The sequence below is a fragment of the Mytilus californianus genome, unplaced genomic scaffold, assembly GCF_021869535.1.
Source record: "Mytilus californianus isolate M0D057914Y unplaced genomic scaffold, xbMytCali1.0.p SCAF_8, whole genome shotgun sequence".
NCBI classification, from domain to species: Eukaryota; Metazoa; Mollusca; class Bivalvia; order Mytilida; family Mytilidae; genus Mytilus; species Mytilus californianus.
In genome coordinates this window covers 69,234,699-69,254,949 of record NW_026262734.1, presented here as the reverse complement: position 1 = coordinate 69,254,949, position 20,251 = coordinate 69,234,699, and the positions used below count along the sequence as shown (strand labels likewise).

General features: G+C 35.0%; 1 protein-coding gene across 3 annotated transcripts in view; it reads right to left on the bottom strand.

Moving 5' to 3' along the window:
- The window catches only part of LOC127713033 (2'-5'-oligoadenylate synthase 3-like), an 81,864-nt gene that overhangs the window by 21,998 nt on the left and 39,615 nt on the right, over positions 1 to 20,251 (bottom strand). For all 3 annotated transcript variants that reach the window (XM_052219633.1, XM_052219631.1, XM_052219632.1), the window contains exons 4-6: positions 17,788 to 18,061; positions 11,888 to 12,066; positions 11,183 to 11,370 (exon numbers count right to left, since the gene is read on the bottom strand). In XM_052219633.1, coding sequence (XP_052075593.1) covers positions 11,183 to 11,370; positions 11,888 to 12,066; positions 17,788 to 18,061 — 641 coding nt within the window. The remainder of the gene's footprint in view (positions 1 to 11,182; positions 11,371 to 11,887; positions 12,067 to 17,787; positions 18,062 to 20,251) is intronic.

Here is a 20,251-nt window from a genome sequence, read left to right as displayed (position 1 = left end):
TAGGGTCCTATGTTAAACTAAGTCACCCACTGGCGGCCATCTTGGATGATGGATCGGCTGCAAGGTAACAACACTTGGTCAGCACCTCATAAGGAACATTCATGCCATGTTTGGCTTCATTATATTCACTGGTTCTCTAAAAGAAGATATTTGTATGTATTTCCCCTAGGGTCCTATGCAAAACTAAGTCCCCTGCTGGCGGCCATCTTGGATGATGGACCGACTGCAAAGTAACAACACTTGGTCAGCACCTCATAAGGAACATTCATGCCATGTTTTGTTTCATTCCATTTAGTGGTTCTCTAAAAAGAAGACATTTGTATGTATTTCCCATAGGGTCCTATGTTAAACTAAGTCCCCCGCTGGCGGACATTTTGGGTGATGGATTGGCTGCAAAGTAACAACACTTGGTCAGCACCTCATAAGGAACATGCATGCCATGTTTTGTTTAATTCCATTCAGTGGTTCTCTAAAAGAAGACAATTGTATGCATTTCCCATAGGGTCCTATGTTAAACTAAGTCCCCCGCTGGCGGACATTTTGGGTGATGGATTGGCTGCAAAGTAACAACACTTGGTCAGCACCTCATAAGGAACATGCATGCCATGTTTGGTTTCATTCCATTCACTGGTTCTCTAAAAGAAGACATTTGTATGTATTTCCCATAGGGTCCTATGTTAAACTAAGTCCCCCTACTGGCGGCCATCTTGGATGATGGATTGACTGCAAAGTAACAACACTTGGTCAACACCTCATAAGGAACATTCATGCCATGTTTGGTTTCATTCCATTCAGTGGTTCTCTAATAGAAGACATTTGTATTACCATCTTGGATGATGGACCGACTGCAAAGTAACAACACTTGGTCAGCACCTCATAAGGAACATTCATGCCATGTTTGGTTTCATTCCATTCAGTGGTTCTCTAAAAAAAAGACATTTGTATGTATTTCCCTTAAGGTCCTATGTTAAACTAAGTCCCCGCTGGCGGCCATCTTGGATGATGGATTGGCTGCAAAGAAACAACACTTGGTCAACACCTCATAAGGAACATTCATGCCATGATTGGTTCCATTCCATTCAGTGGTTCTCTAAAAGAAGACATTTGTATGTATTTCCCATAGGGTCCTATGTTAAACTAAGTCCCCCTACTGGCGGCCATCTTGGATGATGGATTGACTGCAAAGTAACAACACTTGGTCAACACCTCATAAGGAACATTCATGCCATGTTTTGATTAATTCCATTCAGTGGTTCTCTAAAAGAAGACATTTGTATGTATTTCCCATAGGATCCTATGTTAAACTAAGTCCCCCGCTGGAGGCCATCTTGGATAATGGACCAACTGCAAAATAACAATATTTGGTCAGCACCTCATAAGGAACATTCATGTCATGTTTTGTTTCATTCCATTTAGTGGTTCTCTAAAAAGAAGACATTTGTATGTATTTCCCATAGGGTCCTATGTTAAACTAAGTCCCCCGCTGGCGGCCATCTGGGATGATGGACCGACTGCAAAGTAACAACATTTGGTCAGCACTTCATATGGAACATTCAAGCTATGTTTGGTTTCATTCCATTCAGTGGTTCTCTAAAAGAAGACATTTGTATGTATTTCCCATAGGGTCCTATGTTAAACTAAGTCACCCACTGGCGGCCATCTTGGATGATGGATCGGCTGCAAGGTAACAACACTTGGTCAGCACCTCATAAGGAACATTCATGCCATGTTTGGCTTCATTATATTCACTGGTTCTCTAAAAGAAGATATTTGTATGTATTTCCCCTAGGGTCCTATGCAAAACTAAGTCCCCTGCTGGCGGCCATCTTGGATGATGGACCGACTGCAAAGTAACAACACTTGGTCAGCACCTCATAAGGAACATTCATGCCATGTTTTGTTTCATTCCATTTAGTGGTTCTCTAAAAAGAAGACATTTGTATGTATTTCCCATAGGGTCCTATGTTAAACTAAGTCCCCCGCTGGCGGCCATCTGGGATGATGGACCGACTGCAAAGTAACAACACTTGGTCAGCACTTCATATGGAACATTCATGCCATGTTTTGTTTAATTCCATTCAGTGGTTCTCTAAAAGAAGACAATTGTATGCATTTCCCATAGGGTCCTATGTTAAACTAAGTCCCCCGCTGGCGGACATTTTGGGTGATGGATTGGCTGCAAAGTAACAACACTTGGTCAGCACCTCATAAGGAACATGCATGCCATGTTTGGTTTCATTCCATTCACTGGTTCTCTAAAAGAAGACATTTGTATGTATTTCCCATAGGGTCCTATGTTAAACTAAGTCCCCCTACTGGCGGCCATCTTGGATGATGGATTGACTGCAAAGTAACAACACTTGGTCAACACCTCATAAGGAACATTCATGCCATGTTTGGTTTCATTCCATTCAGTGGTTCTCTAATAGAAGACATTTGTATTACCATCTTGGATGATGGACCGACTGCAAAGTAACAACACTTGGTCAGCACCTCATAACACTACAAAAGTCTAAAATTCTGAAAAGACCAGTTTTTGTCTTAATTTGCATGAACTTTTACTCGACATTCTCCAAAAGTATGACTTGTGTCTTAATTTTTCTTGACAAATTCTCATTTATATTAAATTTGTATGAAATTTACTCGACATATTCTTGACATTCTGAATATGGTCTTAAAATTTCTTGACAAATTCTTGACATTTGAATACTGTCTTGAAATTTCTCGACATATTCTCGACATTCTTATTTTTTCTCAGTATGGCTTGACATATTCTGAACATTTTGAATCGTGTCTTAAATTTAATTGACAGTTCTGAGTTTTACAAATCATGACCAATATTCTTGATATAACTTTAATCTTTATTTCTCTTTATATGATATACTGTTGTTTCAAGTTACACTTCTTTACAACAAAAATAAAAGTTGGGCATGTAAAATAATTGAAAATTTGGGTATATAAATATTTTTACAAATGCAAATATGGCTGAAATCTAAAGTATAAAATAATTCAAATGTGGGTGTGTTGATATAAAACAATTTCAATGTGGGTTTTTAAATAATTACAAATTTTGATTCCTAAATCTTATAAATTAAATGATTCAAACCAATCATACTGTAGACATATTTCATTCTACATTCATAATATTCAATGTTGATATGGTAAATAATTATTATACAAAAATGTGGTTTATATAAATAGCAAATTATGATGATATACAAATCATTCATTTAACAGAAGAAAAATTAGTGTTATGTCATCTGTTGGAATATATTAAGTATTATACATGGACAGGATGTTCCCCATAAAATTAAGGTATTCCACACCCCAGAGTACACGCAACTGTCAAATAGAAGTTATTGCTTTACCTGTAATCAGCCATACAACTTATCAGTTGACCGACCATGCCACTACAATTTATAAAGTTTGTTGATAGATGAAAATGTAAATCATCATTTTGATGAAAAAAAATTGAATTGAAATGGATTTTCTTCATCAAAATTATGAAGTTAATTATTTTAACATAAAAACAAATTGAATAATTCACAAAGATTAAAAGAAAATTATTATCTACTCCAGGAATAATAAAAAAAAAAGTATTTATAATGGGTCCCATCAATGATTTCTATAGAAATCATCGGTCTTATGAAATGGTTCTCAAACAGACATGCATAATATAGATCTAAACATTTTTTTTCTTTTCAAGAAGGAGTTATCACAAATATTTATTTTTGATAAAAAATTATAAAATTCAACACTCAAATTTGAATAAAAAATGTTTTTGGGTTGTTCTAAAAAATGAATAAGGTTTTTGAATCAAGATGGGAACAAATTCTTTGACCTAAACGAAAGCTCCCCCCCCCTCTTTTTTTAGCCACACAAACCCAAAAGATGAATTGTGGGGTCCAAAAGAGATACAAGACACCTATTTTAGTAAAGCAAATTTGACTGGCAGTTTTGCGACTGGCAAAAATCTAAATGCTGTTTGTCAATACCTTTGACTTATATTCCAAGTGAAAACAATTACTTAAATGTTTAATAAAAATAAATCAAAATTAAACTACATGGGGGATTATTCAGGGTATTCCAACTTAGTTGCACCAAAAGGGTCTCTTACTATACCAAATTAATCCTTGATTCTTCAAAGTTTAGTTTAGCCATAATAAAAAGGAGTATACAACAGCAATAGAATGTCATAAACAGTGCAGAATAAGTCTGTTCACATTTCAGGCGAAATTTAAACTGTTGAGAAAGTGTCAAGACATATTTAAGACTGTCAAGAATGTGTCGAGACATATTCAGACATTATTTAGAATGTCAAGAATATGTCGAGACATATTCAGACATTATTAAGAATGTCAAGAATATGTCAAGACAGATCGAGACAAATTTAAGACAGTCAAGAATTGGTCGAGACTAATCCAGACTCTTATCAGATGATACAGGAAGTGTCGAGAAATTTTAAGACAATGTTCATACTGTCAAGACACTTGTCAAGAAAAATCAAGAACCTTTTTAGACAAATTCATACTATGTCAAGAATTTTTAATAATTATTCAGACAAATTAAGAATGTTGAGTAAAAATTCATGCAAATTCAGACAAAAACTGGTCTTTTCAGACTTTTTGACTTTTGTAGTGTAAGGAACATTCATGCCATGTTTGGTTTCATTCCATTCAGTGGTTCTCTAAAAAAAAAGACATTTGTATGTATTTCCCTTAAGGTCCTATGTTAAACTAAGTCCCCGCTGGCGGCCATCTTGGATGATGGATTGGCTGCAAAGAAACAACACTTGGTCAACACCTCATAAGGAACATTCATGCCATGATTGGTTCCATTCCATTCAGTGGTTCTCTAAAAGAAGACATTTGTATGTATTTCCCATAGGGTCCTATGTTAAACTAAGTCACCCACTGGCGGCCATCTTGGATGATGGATCGGCTGCAAGGTAACAACACTTGGTCAGCACCTCATAAGGAACATTCATGCCATGTTTGGTTTCATTCCATTCAGTGGTTCTCTAAAAGAAGACATTTGTATGTATTTCCCATAGGGTCCTATGTTAAACTAAGTCCCCCTACTGGCGGCCATCTTGGATGATGGATTGACTGCAAAGTAACAACACTTGGTCAACACCTCATAAGGAACATTCATGCCATGTTTTGTTTAATTCCATTCAGTGGTTCTCTAAAAGAAGACATTTGTATGTATTTCCCATAGGATCCTATGTTAAACTAAGTCCCCTGCTGGAGGCCATCTTGGATAATGGACCAACTGCAAAATAACAACATTTGGTCAGCACCTCATAAAGAACATTCATGCCATGTTTGGTTTCATTCCATTCAATGGTTCTCTAAAAGAAGACATTTGTATGTATTTCCCATAGGGTCCTATGTTAAACTAAGTCCCCCTACTGGCGGCCATCTTGGATGATGGATTGACTGCAAAGTAACAACACTTGGTCAACACCTCATAAGGAACATTCATGCCATGTTTTGTTTAATTCCATTCAGTGGTTCTCTAAAAGAAGACATTTGTATGTATTTCCCATAGGATCCTATGTTAAACTAAGTCCCCCGCTGGAGGCCATCTTGGATAATGGACCAACTGCAAAATAACAACATTTGGTCAGCACCTCATAAAGAACATTCATGCCATGTTTGGTTTCATTCCATTCAATGGTTCTCTAAAAGAAGACATTTGTATGTATTTCCCATAGGGTCCTATGTTAAACTAAGTCACCCACTGGCGGCCATCTTGGATGATGGATCGGCTGCAAGGTAACAACACTTGGTCAGCACCTCATAAGGAACATTCATGCCATGTTTGGTTTCATTCCATTCAGTGGTTCTCTAAAAGAAGATATTTGTATGTATTTCGCATAGGGTCCTATGCTAAACTAAGTCCCCTGCTGGCGGCCATCTTGGATGATGGACCGACTGCAAAGTAACAACACTTGGTCAACACCTCATAGTGAACATTCATGCCATGATTGGTTCCATTCCATTCAGTGGTTCTCTAAAAGAAGACATTTGTATGTATTTCCCATAGGGTCCTATGTTAAACTAAGTCCCCCTACTGGCGGCCATCTTGGATGATGGATTGACTGCAAAGTAACAACACTTGGTCAACACCTCATAAGGAACATTCATGCCATGTTTTGTTTAATTCCATTCAGTGGTTCTCTAAAAGAAGACATTTGTATGTATTTCCCATAGGATCCTATGTTAAACTAAGTCCCCCGCTGGAGGCCATTTTGGATAATGGACCAACTGCAAAATAACAACATTTGGTCAGCACCTCATAAAGAACATTCATGCCATGTTTGGTTTCATTCCATTCAATGGTTCTCTAAAAGAAGACATTTGTATGTATTTCCCGTAGGGTCCTATGTTAAACTAAGTCACCCACTGGCGGCCATCTTGGATGATGGATCGACTGCAAGGTAACAACACTTGGTCAGCACCTCATAAGGAACATTCATGCCATGTTTGGTTTCATTCCATTCAGTGGTTCTCTAAAAGAAGATATTTGTATGTATTTCGCATAGGGTCCTATGCTAAACTAAGTCCCCTGCTGGCGGCCATCTTGGATAATGGACCGACTGCAAAGTAACAACACTTGGTCAGCACCTCATAAGGAACATTCATGCCATGTTTTGTGTCATTCCATTCAGTGGTTCTCTAAAAGAAGACATGTGTATGTATATCCCGTAGGGTCCTATGTTAAACTAAGTCCCCCGCTGGTGGCCATTTTGGATGATGGATCGGCTGCAAAGTAACAACACTTGATCAGCACCTCATAAGGAACATTCATGCCATGATTGGTTCCATTCCATTCAGTGATTCTCTAAAAGAAGACATTTGTATGTATTTCCCATAGGGTCCTTTGCTAAACTAAGTCACCCACTTGCGGCCATCTTGGATGATGGATCGGCTGCAAAATAACAACACTTGGTCAGCACCTCATAAGGAACATTCATGCCATGTTTTGTTTCATTCCATTTAGTGGTTCTCTAAAAAGAAGACATTTGTATGTATTTCCCATAGGGTCCTATGTTAAACTAAGTCCCCCGCTGGCGGCCATCTGGGATGATGGACCGACTGCAAAGTAACAACACTTGGTCAGCACTTCATATGGAACATTCATGCTATGTTTGGTTTCATTCCATTCAGTGGTTCTCTAAAAGAAGACATTTGTATGTATTTCCCGTAGGGTCGTATGTTAAACTAAGTCACCCACTGGCGGCCATCTTGGATGATGGATCGGCTGCAAGGTAACAACACTTGGTCAGCACCTCATAAGGAACATTCATGCCATGTTTGGTTTCATTCTATTCACTGGTTCTCTAAAAGAAGATATTTGTATGTATTTCCCATAGGGTCCTATGCAAAACTAAGACCCCTGCTGGCGGCCATCTTGGATGATGGACCGACTGCAAAGTAACAACACTTGGTCAGCACCTCATAAGGAACATTCATGCCATGGTTTGTTTCATTCCATTTAGTGGTTCTCTAAAAAGAAGACATTTGTATGTATTTCCCATAGGGTCCTATGTTAAACTAAGTCCCCCGCTGGCGGCCATCTGGGATGATGGACCGACTGCAAAGTAACAACACTTGGTCAGCACTTCATATGGAACATTCATGCCATGTTTTGTTTAATTCCATTAAGTGGTTCTCTAAAAGAAGACAATTGTATGCATTTCCCATAGGGTCCTATGTTAAACAAAGTCCCCCGCTGGCGGACATTTTGGATGATGGATTGGCTGCAAAGTAACAACACTTGGTCAGCACCTCATAAGGAACATTCATGCCATGTTTGGTTTCATTCCATTCACTGGTTCTCTAAAAGAAGACATTTGTATGTATTTCCCATAGGGTCCTATGTTAAACTAAGTCCCCCGCTGGCGGCCATTTTGGATGATGGATCGGGTACAAAGTAACAACACTTGGTCAGCACCTCATAAGGAACATTCATGCCATGTTTGGATTCATTCCATTCAGTGGTTCACTACAAGAAGTTCAAAATGTAAAAAGTTAACGACGACGACGACGGACGACGACGGACGGCAAGTGATGAGAAAAGCTCACTTGGCCCTGTGGGCCAGGTGAGCTAAAAATCAGTTGAAAAAGGCTTAACTCATCAGATCGATACAAAGCAGAAAAACATCAAACATAAACACTGACCGGACGTGGCAGGGTGTTTATCTATCCATTATCCCTAACAATAAAAAGGACACTAAGTAAAGATCTGAGAGTACTCGCAGTTACTAATAGCTAGCTCAAACCAATTATAACAACAAATACAAAAAATCATGCATCTAAGTCCAAAATATCAAAGTATGTTCTGGACACGATAATATCACCAAAAATCAACTATTTTGACACTGAGGTAAAAGGTAAAGGTCTTTATGATACGCGAAACACTGTCTTATGGTAATACAGCTTCAAAACAAAAAGTCAATGTCAAAAGAAAAAAGTTAATACGCGAAAACGGTTGTGAGAAAAAGAAGGAGTGATAATATAAATCAAAATGTAATTTCGTCCGGGATACAAAACAAATCTTCTACCTCCCTTAGACAAGTTAACCTAAAAGGAATAATACTATATTTTGACCTTTGAATAAAATAGTAGGGCATAGCAACTTTCCGTTCTCGGATTTAATTTTTACGAAACTTCCAAGTAAAAGTGGCACAGTTTTAGCCGTAAAGGGAGTTCCTATGGGAAATTGCATTGTCTATATTTACAGAATTGCAACCTATATAGGGTAAAAAAAGAGAACGTATAGAATTTCACCAAATCTGGTTTATCTCAGAGATTTAAATGAAATGAACTCAAATACAAAGTTTTATGAATATTTCATAAAGATTGAGAAAATACTGGGCCTTAACTGGGATGACTCAGCATAAATTCACAGTTTACAGTTTGCATAGTTTACTTAAAGGCCTGAATTCAAAATAAATTCTTAATGTATGCATATTTGTAATTTGAATTGTTTAGAAGTGCTTATATTTACTCTTCGCAGTCATTGGATCTCATAGATCCTTCCTGAATATTGTTTTTGGGGTGTTTTTGTTCTGTCCATAACTCAAAAGTAAGCCGTAACACATGAATGTGCTTTTTTGTGACTGTGGCAAAAAAAGATACAAGCTAGAAATACAAAAATACCTCAATAAAACTAACAATAGTGTGTTCTATCCTTAATATGTATTGAATATTTCATATTCACAGAAAAAGCAGAATAATTTAGCAAATGTGAGGCCCCAGTGGCAAAAAACTGAAAAATGCATACCCCTGGGTCACAAAACAGATAATTTAACCTGTAAATGCTATGATTTTATTTTTTTAAAGGTCTTTTGTATAGAAAACAATAACTGTGCTTTGAATTTATGCAAAAAAACAGATGTTAACGGTCAGTTCTGTAAAACATTTAGTAAAGTTATACATAAGACTGGTAACTTCATACATACAACTTTTGAAAATATGGCTTTGTTTAAACACTTCTTGTTCATATATTAGCTAAATTATGTTAGATATATGGTAAGAGATGATATTGTTGTGAAAACATTTGAGGTAGAAACTGTTAACTTTAATTGACAAATAGGCATACAGTATGATGTGGCCTGGAGACAAAGGCATGATCGGATACTTTATATAATCTTGAATGTTGGAATGATTACTAGTAACTACTTAACTTTACATTTATAGTATTCTGAAATGCTTTTAATTTGTTATAAGAATAGTTTCAAACAGGTTCTAGACATTTCATGTCAGAAAACATGCAGATAGGATAAGCTGATAATAATTAAAGTCTTGTTTTCAAATTCTTTAAAAAATTGAAACAGGAGTGGGGGTATACAATACACTGTAAAAGAAAAGTTAAAGAGTAGATGCAGTGATTTCTTTAAGGCTATAATTCTAATAGATAAGTATTGTTGTAAGAAAAAGTGTTTTTCAAGAGTTTTCTATTTTAATAAATGTTTGTATATGTTCACTTTGTAAATAAAGCTGTTTCACAAGCCACGCCTCTTTTGGGGAGATATATAATATTCATAGATATGTAAATTTGTTAACGTACTGGTTCCCAGATATGATCTCTGTGTTTCATCTCATAGAGACATAACTTGAGAATGTTACCAGTATAGAAAAAAATGATAGCACCTAAAATTTAATTCTTAGGAGGTCCAAAAGTGGAGGTAGGGGTAGTATAGAATTTTAGTATAAGTTTAAACTCTTCGAAGTTCAGGGCATATAAATGTTGAAAATATACCGCACAGCCCTATATTTTGACCTTTAAATAAAATAGTAGTGCATATCAGCTTTCCGTTCTGGGATATAATTTTCCACGAAACTTCCTAGTAAAAGTGGCACGGTTTTAGCCGCAAAGGGAGTTCCTATGGGAAATTGCATTGTCTATATGTACAGACTTGCAACCTATAAGGGGCCTCGGTTGCCGAGTGGTCTAGGTAGTCGAACTACTGTATCACTAGCCTGTCAACACTGAGTTTGTGAATTCGAATCACGCACGTGGCAGGTGCGCTCGACTCAAATCTTAAATGCCAAGGACTGTCAGTTTTCCTACCAAAGGTCGGTTGTTCTCACCGGGCACTCCGGCTTCCTCTACCAATAAAAACTGACCGCCATGAAATAGGACACTAGTGCTGAAAGTGGCGTTAAACACAAATCAATCAGTTAATCATAAATAATTATAAGTACAGATTCAACAGTAGAAGTTTAACTCAAGTAAAACAATATATCACAGTTGTATAGCAATTTTTACTTTCAAAACTTAGTTGCGTGACTAACTGAGAACAAGCACATCACCGACCGTAGGAACCTATGTTTGAATATTTTGTTGAAGGTTAACAATGATAGGCTGAAAAACATACCTTAAAACAAAACATTTGAAGTCAAGGTAAAGTAAATTAGTGTTCACAATTCTAAGCCTGGCACTGTCATGAGTTTATCTTAATTCATACAACATCAAATTTAGTCAGAAACTCAACGACACAAATATGCAAAGACATCTAGATTTCTTAAGTCTTCATAATTAGGCAGGTGTCTATAAAATATGTTAATACGCTTCTAGATTTGCTGAGTCTATAAAACGTTGTGAGTGTTTGGATTTGTTTTTGACATAGGCGAGGCACATATCTTTTTATTTCATTTAAATAACGTACCTTTCTAATTTTGTAATATAGTAAGCTGGATTATAGAAATCCTCAAATGTGATAGTTGTTTCCTTAAAAAACGAAATCAGATAGGCAACGTCATAAATCATAGGTGCCATCTCAAAGTTGTTTGGACTGTCTTTCTTTTGCCAAATATGGATCACCAATAACTCAATACAAAACGATGATAAGCCAACCTGAAAAGTGTAGATGTTCAAATAATATATAAAATAGTACGGGCGAATATAAGTCTAATCAGTAAGTGTAGTTGTCAGTATTTTTTATTTCTTGTTCGAAGTTAGATGTTCGTGTTAAAATGAATATAACAAACGCTGAAATTATAGGCATAATATTATCTATCAATTCATATATTGAAGCTTATCAGTCATAAAACAAAAACACCCTTTTGAGAAAGTCTTGTATATGTTTGTTTTTATAATGGCCTGCATTAATGAATTACATTTTTTTATTATATGAGTTTGTATTGCTTGGCATGCAAATGAACCTTTATATTTTGCATTTACTTGACATAATGAATAAAACGCATTGCAGTGCCAGTCTCCAGTAATTATGATTTTCATCATTACAGTCTACAGGTATATGTAGCTATATTTTAACTTGTATCTTTTTGAATTTTTTCATTGAATAGTACTATATAAAGGCCTGCCAACAAAAGACTATAAATTTTTTAATCTATAAAACAATATTACTAACATTTTCGTAATAGTTCCAGTACTTAAACAAACGTATTAAATCTTTTGCTCTAGAAGGCACACGTTTCACAAAGTCAACTTGTTGCCTCGCCACACATTTAGCATAATAGTTTCTGTTTTGATATTTTTCTTCCATCTCATTGTATACTATCTCTAAACTTCTACGTACATTAAACGGATCTAGAAATAAATTAAACTACAGCACAATGGGTTTAATTGCAAATAGTGACTAAGATACTTCTTTCATTCTTTTACTCACAGATGACAACGGATATGTCCCAATTGTTGTTACCACAATCCTGTCCTCGTTTTCTCGAATGTGACATACCGAATTAAACTTATTACCGGGTTTGTTCTTACATGAGCAACACGATGAGAGCCACATGTGGAGCAGGATCTGCTTACCCTTTCTGGAGCACCTGAGATCACTCCCCTTTTTGGTAGGGTTCGTGTTGCTCAGTCTTAATTTTCGTCGTTTTTCGTTTTTTGCCATGGCATTGTGAGTTTATTTTCGATTCATGGGTTGGAATATCCCTTGGGTATCTTTCGCCTCTCTTTTACTCAAAAGTAAAAAAAATTATACTATAAATTCAGTAATTATTTTGTTAGATATTGTTATAAAATACTAATGGTGTATTTTTGGCGCCATGCAATTCTGAAGGAAAAATAAATAATAAAATCTGATCAAGAATAAATGTTACATGAGTATAATTATAAAAGTAACCCTTACTTTTGGAGTTCAAGCTATTCCCTCGGCGTATGTGTGTAACCTTGGTGTATCCCTTTCTAATCGATTTAGGAGCCTCAGTGGCCAACTGGTCTAAGTATTTGAACTACTATATCACGAGCCTGTCAACGCTGAGGTTGTGAGTTCGAATCCCGCATGTGGCAGGCGCGCTCGACTCCAATCTTAATGGACTAGGTTTGTTAGTTTTCCTACCGAAGGTCGGAGGTTCTCTCCTGACACTCCGGCTTCTTCCGCCAATAAAAACTGACCGCCACGAAATAGCACGATAGTGCTGAAAGTGGCGTTAAACATCCATTATTCAATTAATCAATCAGTCAATCCTAATTGATTTACGAGATAAGTACATCGGCAAACTGCTGTCGCTTTAATTTATCCATGATTGACATGCATACGTATGACTCGAACATATTTAAGGAGTCGATCTTCAAACACATGATTAAGTTTATCCAGAGTAAATATTCAATCGTTTGACTGCAACTTATTGATAAAAAATATTATTAATACATGTTACTCTATCTTATTCATAGAGTCGATATTCATAAATGTGACTCTGGCTTAAACATAAAGTCGATATCTAACAGATGAACCTAGCTTTCCCATAAAGTTGATATCAATAAACGTAACTCTTTAATATTCGTTGCTAAGAGTTGATATTCATGTGCATTGTATGTGGTTCAAACTTATTCATAAATGTGGCTCTTTTACATTTCAGGAATTATACATGTTGCTATAACTTATTTCAACGGTCGGCCTTTAACTTATTCATAGATGTAGCCATGCATGCCTTGTCGACGGTCTTCGTCTCTCTCCGTTGTGATTACATCAGATTTGTATTTTAATTGTCTATGTGAAAAGCGGATTTGCAAGTTTTTAACATCGGAGGATCGCTGTTGCTTCCTAATTACTCTAACTTTTAATAAGCCTAATATTAATATATGTGACTCTAAATCATAGGTCTACATATGTAATAATCATACATATGACTTCAACTAATCCATAAGGGCTAACATTCATACTTGTGATTCTAACTTAAAATTCATACGTGTGCATAATGATAACGGTATTATTGTTTCCTTAAATATATTTTGTTTCATTGTAAACATAGAAAATTACTCGCGGGAGGTATTTTCGCTTATTTCACTATCACGCAAAATGCACAAAAATATCGTTATTTTCACTCATTTCACCATCACGTAAAATGTGCGAACATATCCCTAGCGCAAATATGAAAATAAAATTAATACAATTTTATGCTTCCAAAGCGCTTTTCTGGATTTACCTTCATCATCAAAAGTCTTAAAGCCGGATGGAAAAATAACGAATCACGCTAATGCAGAGCAACTTTGCATTAGCAACAAAAACACAAAAAAAAAACACTTAATCAATTTTATGCGTCCGAAGCACTTTTCCGGATTTACCGACATCGGGAACAGTTTGAAGGAAGCATTTATATTGATATACAGTACTAGATAACCATTAATTCCTGATTGTAAGCCACAAGTACAATATTGGTGCATTGAAATCGTGAAAATAAAAAACCTCGAAAATTTCCACTATTACAGCGCGTCTCTCACACTAATTCATCATCATAGTGGCGATAAATGTAAAATCTTTGAACACGAAATTAAATAAATTTTTAACGTAAAAAGCTAGATACAAAACGGTTAAACAAAATGTATGTGTGTTTATGGTATATTCTATGTAGAAATAAAATGCTCCGCTAGGGGCAGCTGGATACGACCGCAGAGGTCAAACCCTGAACAATTGGTGCAAGCATGGACACTACATTCAAGCTTGATACAACTTTGAATTTGGATTGTGATTAAATATTTGACACACCATAAGTTTCTGTCACAGATCGAATGTGGTCAAAAAACTGAAAAGTTTTGCGTTGAAATTGCATTTTACCTATTATGGCCTAATATCCAAAATCTTAATACACAGTTAGATTCAGCATATCCAAGTACACCAAGAATTTAATCAATTTATTTATTAATGGTCCATAATATCTTAGTACACCAATAATTTAATTTATTTATTTATTAATGGACAATATCAGCTAAGTTTTTAAAGGGGTTTGTTTCGTTAAAAAATATATATAACATTCTCAAAATTAATTTATACAGAATAACAAACAAACCTAGCACATAAAATGAAAAAAAAAACAATTTTGAAAATATCATTCATCATTGATAGTGTCTATAAAAAATCTATAAAACTAAATATCTAATAATGAACAGTAAATTTCAAACTATATTTATACATAATTTCTAAATATAGAATATGATGCTATATATATATCTATTTTTAACTATGACTGAACTTAAAATTTCTAACAATTGTGCAATACAGCTCTAAATTTAGATTTTGATCAAATATTTGATATAGCATAGTTTCTGACACAGAATGAATGTGGTCTAAGTACTTAAATAATTCAAAATTGAACATTTACCAATTATGGTCCAATATCCAAATTCTAAATACATGGTTGGAATCAGCATATCAAAGAACCCCAAGAATTAAATTTTTGAAGAAATCCAACAAACTTTAATTTATGACCCTTTGGACCTCAATGTGGACCAATTTGATAACAGGACCCAAAATTCAAAATCTAAATACACACTTAAATTTAGGATAACAAAGAACCCCGTATATTTATTTTTTTGTTAAAAGCAAACAAAGTTTAATTTTGGACCCAAATTTGAACCAACTTGAAAATTGTGCCCAAAATTAAAAAAAAATATTATATGCTTAGATTCAGCATATCAAAGAACCCTAAGAATTCAATTTTTGTTAAAATCAAACTAAGTTTAATTTTTGATACTTTGGACCTTAATGTGGATCAATTTGAAGACAGGCCCCAAAATTAAAAATCTAGATACACGGTTAGATTCAGCATTTCAAAGAAAACGAATAATTAAATTTTGGGTGAAATCAAAGAAAGTTTAATTTTGGACCCTTTGGACCTTAATGTGGATCAATTCAAAAACAGGGCCCAAAATTTAAACTCCATTGGAATTGGTCAAGAAATAAGCAATTTATACAGAGTATTACAAAAGTATTGTTTTTGGCCCCTTTTTCCTAAACTGTTAGGGTCATAACCCCCAAAATCAATCCCAACCTTCCTTTCATAGTATAACACCGTGTGGCACAATTAAAGAGCAATCCATAGACTTATACTTAAGTTATTGTCCAGAATATCCTAGTTTAGGCAATGACCTCCAAAATCAATCCCAACTTTCCTTTTGAAGCATGGAACCTTGTGGTAAAATTTCAAGAGATCAATACTCTTATATACAAGTTATTGTTCTGACACATGAAAAATTCTTGTTTTTTGTCCCTTTTTGACCCCTAATTACTAAACAGCTACGACAATTACCCCCAAAATAAATCCCAACCTTTGTATTGCAGTAAGGAACATTGTGGTAAAATTAAATAGCGATCCGTGCACTTATACTCAAGTGATTGTCTGGGAACCAAAAAAATAATTGTTTTTGTTATCCCCTTTTTTGCCCCTAATTCCTAAACAGCTATTATAATAGCCCTAAAATAAACCCCAACCTTTCTATTGTGGTATGGAACCTTGTGCTAAAATTTAATAGTGATCCATACATTTATACTCGTTATTGCCTGCAAACCAGAAAAATAGTTGTTTTTGGCCCCTTTTCTACACCTAATAATTGACCGGTTTGGGCCATGACCCCCAAAAATCAATCCCAACTTTCCTTTTGAAGTATGGAACCTTATTGTAAAATTTCATAGAAATCTATACTCTTATACAAAAATGATTGTCCTGAAACATGAAAAATGCTTGACAAATAATTAGGCCCTTTTTGGCCCCTAATTCCAAAACAGCTATGTGTCTTTCTATGTTGTGATGTTACACTATTGTTTCAGAAAAAGGGTGAAGGTTTGGTACCATTAAAACGTTTAAACCCGCTGCATTTGTTTGCACCTGTCCTAAGTCAGGAATCTGATGTTCAGTAGTTGTCGTTTGTTGATGTGGTTTATAATTGTTTCTCGTTTCTCGTTTTTTATATAGATTAGACCGTTGGTTTTTCCCGTTTGAATGGTTTTACACTAGTAATTTCTGGGGCCCTTTATAGCTTACTGTTCGGTGAGAGCCAAGGCTCCGTGTTGAAGACCGTTCTGTGACCTATAATGGTTTACTTTTATAAATTTTGACTTGGGTTGGATGGAGAGTTGTCTCATTGGCACTCATACCACATCTTCTTATATCTATGACAATAACCTCCAAAATGAATCCCAAACTTTCTATTGTAGTGTGGAACCTTTTGCAAAAATTTAATAGAGATCCATATTATGTACACTTATACTCAAGTTATTGACTGCAAACCAGAAAAATAGTTGTTTTTGGCCCCTTTTCGACACCCAATTATTAAACGGATTGGGCCATGACCCCCCACAATTAGGTACGAGGTACTTTTGTACATGTTATAACTTGTATTTTTGCATTGTGCAAGTTATTATATTTACAATATTTCTTTACATGTTAAAACATGTACAAAATCGAAACTTGTATACGACATATACACTTATACTCAAGTTTTTGTCTTAAAACCAGACAAATAATTGTTTTTGGCCCCTTTCTGGTCCCCAATTGCAACACAGCTACGACAATAAACCCCAAAATCAATCCCAACCCTCCTATTGTGGTATAAAACCTTGTTCTAAAATTTCATACAGATCCATACATTTATACTTAAGTTATTGTCTGCGAACCAATTTATATTCTATGAACCAGTGAAACTGACCTTTGTTTGCCCCTAATTACAAAACCGCTACGACAATATCCTAAAAAACAATCCAAACCATCCTTTAGTGGTATGGAACTTTGTGCTTAAATTTCATAGAGATCCATACCCTTATAATAGGTAATTGTCAGCGAACCAAAATATCTTCGGATGTTGACGCAGACATCGTAATGACATAATACGGACGCAAGGAATTTTGCGGTCGTATAAAAAAGCAGATGGTTAGGATTTCTTTCATTTCTCTACGGGATTATTTTATTTTCAATTTTGTCCCGTTTCACTTTTTAAAAAAATGTGGTAGTTAAGGTAACTCGTTTACAATTTTTGTCATTTTTATCATGTCCGATAGCTGTGTAAGCGTTATAAAATACAACTCACTTATGACGTCAATTATCGGCAGAAAGTCTACATCAAACCAATCTCCGTCTTCAACACAACACACTTTAAATTGAAGAGTGTATGGAGTTTGTCTTATAATCTTAATTCTTATGGTTTCGCCTTTCACTGCAGCAAGTAAATATTCTTCGAAGCTAGATATTATTTCTGGTAACTGTTCACGTAAATCATCTATTTTTCGAAAATTGTTGATCACTACCAAAAGATCGACATCTGAATGGTCCTTTACTGCCGTGCCCTTTCCAAGTGACCCTCCCTATGGTTAATAAAAACATTCTAATGTTACATGAAAAGCAGAAAAAAAAACGTTTTTCGGTCACTATACCACGCATTTATCTGTAGATTATGTTTTAGCAGGTAAATCGTGTTAATCAAAACCACCTTTTTGAAAACTAGGGAAATTCAGCAATTTAATATACAAGTTTTTAAAAGTGGTGCCTCGGCATCCATTTGACAACTATCAGTGCTGATCATTTTTTGGGGGGAATTTTTCGGTTCTCAATACTCTCCAACTTCTTACTTTATTTGGCCATTTTAACTTTTTGATTCGAGCGTCACAGATGAGTCTTTTGTAGACGAAACGCGCGCCTGGCGTGCAAAATTTTAATCCTGGTTTCTATGATGGGTTTATTATTCCAGCATTTTCATTACAAATATATTTCAAATATGGCAATATAAAAAGTAAATATAAATTTATTTATCAGGAATAAACTTTGAAATTTTCAAAGTAAAAGAAAATGTTTTGCATCACGTTTGGTGTCCATTTCGATCTATCATTTCCTTAGATAAATTGCTACAGTAAATATTAGGAAGAAAATATGAATACGGAAACAACAAAAAGCAAAGTGTCTGTAACCATGATGTAATAAACATTTTTATTTCAGCAATAGTGAATGATCTTCAGATTCCACCGTTTCTGCTTTGCTGTTGCAATATAATCTCTTGATAAACATCAACTATATTGATGAAATTAACTGCTTAAAGAAATTATGTATGAGCTGGAAGCAAATATTAATGTTTTAAATTACAGAACTAACCAACGTTTTGTTATTATTTGGTTATAAACTCAAAAATACTTATAAAAAAAGGAGAAGTGGTTTGACTGCAAATGAGATTTTAGGTTCTATATATCGCCGTACGGCCTTCTACTGCATAGAAAGTTATAATAAGCCCCCACAAAACAAATTTTACAACAAATCTAACAAGAAAAACCACACCCTAATTTATGTACAAAACAACAAAACACACATGATAAGCGGTCACAAAGGACAACCACTGAATTACAGGCTCCTGATCAGGACATTGGTTCATTTTTTCAGAATATATAAGGCATTACTTTTTCCTATGCATTTTATTGTTGTTGTTTTGTAAATAAGTTATCTTAAACTATAATTGTTCATCATAAAAATTTGTGATAGATCAGTAAAAATATTAATTTCTTGAAGTTAATTTCATATGCAGTGCCAATGATCAGAACTTTTCTAGTAGATACAAATCAGAAAATAAAGTATTCATAGTTGGTTTTTTTCCCCCAAACTTCATAAAATTTTATAATTTCAAACATTAACGATCGCGATTCTCGATCATATTTTTGCGTCGATTTTATTTTTACTTCAAGTGAAACCTTCCATTCCATTTAAATACTGTACAAGCAGAAATTATAAAAATTGTTTAATTTGAAAGAGAGACACGAGGTCATCTTTTCAGTCGTCTTTACACTAAATCCGTTAGATGTGTACTGGTTAATACTTTAGTCTAGGAGAACATGATTAATTTATTAGTTATATTTCAACCAGCTTTTAGTAACTGCGAGTACTCTTATTTCAGTGCTTTGTGTTATTGTTTACTGATGTTTACAGTTTGTTCTTATGTCGTGCTGTTACACCACTGCTCCAGGTTAGGGGAGAGTTGAGCGCCCACAAACCGTTCAACCCCATCACATTCTTTATGTGCCCATCCCAAGCAAGTATAATGTAACTTAGTGGTTGTGGTTGGTTCATGTCTGTCATATTTGTTTTTGTAAATTTGACTGTTATAAATTCAGTCGATAGTTTTTTCGTTTGAATTGTTGCACAATTTTATTTTATGTCATGGCCTTTTGTAGCTGACTTTACGATATGGGTTTCTCCTTTGTTGAAGGCCTTACGTTGACCTATAATTGCTTATATCCACTTTATTTGAACTCTGGTGAATAATTGTCTCGTTGGCAATCACACCACATCTCCAATTTTGTTACAGCAATTAATAGTCTTCCACAACATGCGTTCTGCTATTATATTTGAATGTCCCTTTGGTATCTTTCGCCTCTCTTTTATGCTTAATTTTCAGTTTTCGGATTTAAACACAATGGTCTCAAAATTGCAAGACCTATTTCGCTTTAGCGTATCAAAAGTAATCGAGATGGAAGAATTAGTAGCAGTGGATAAAAAAAAGATAAACCAAATAC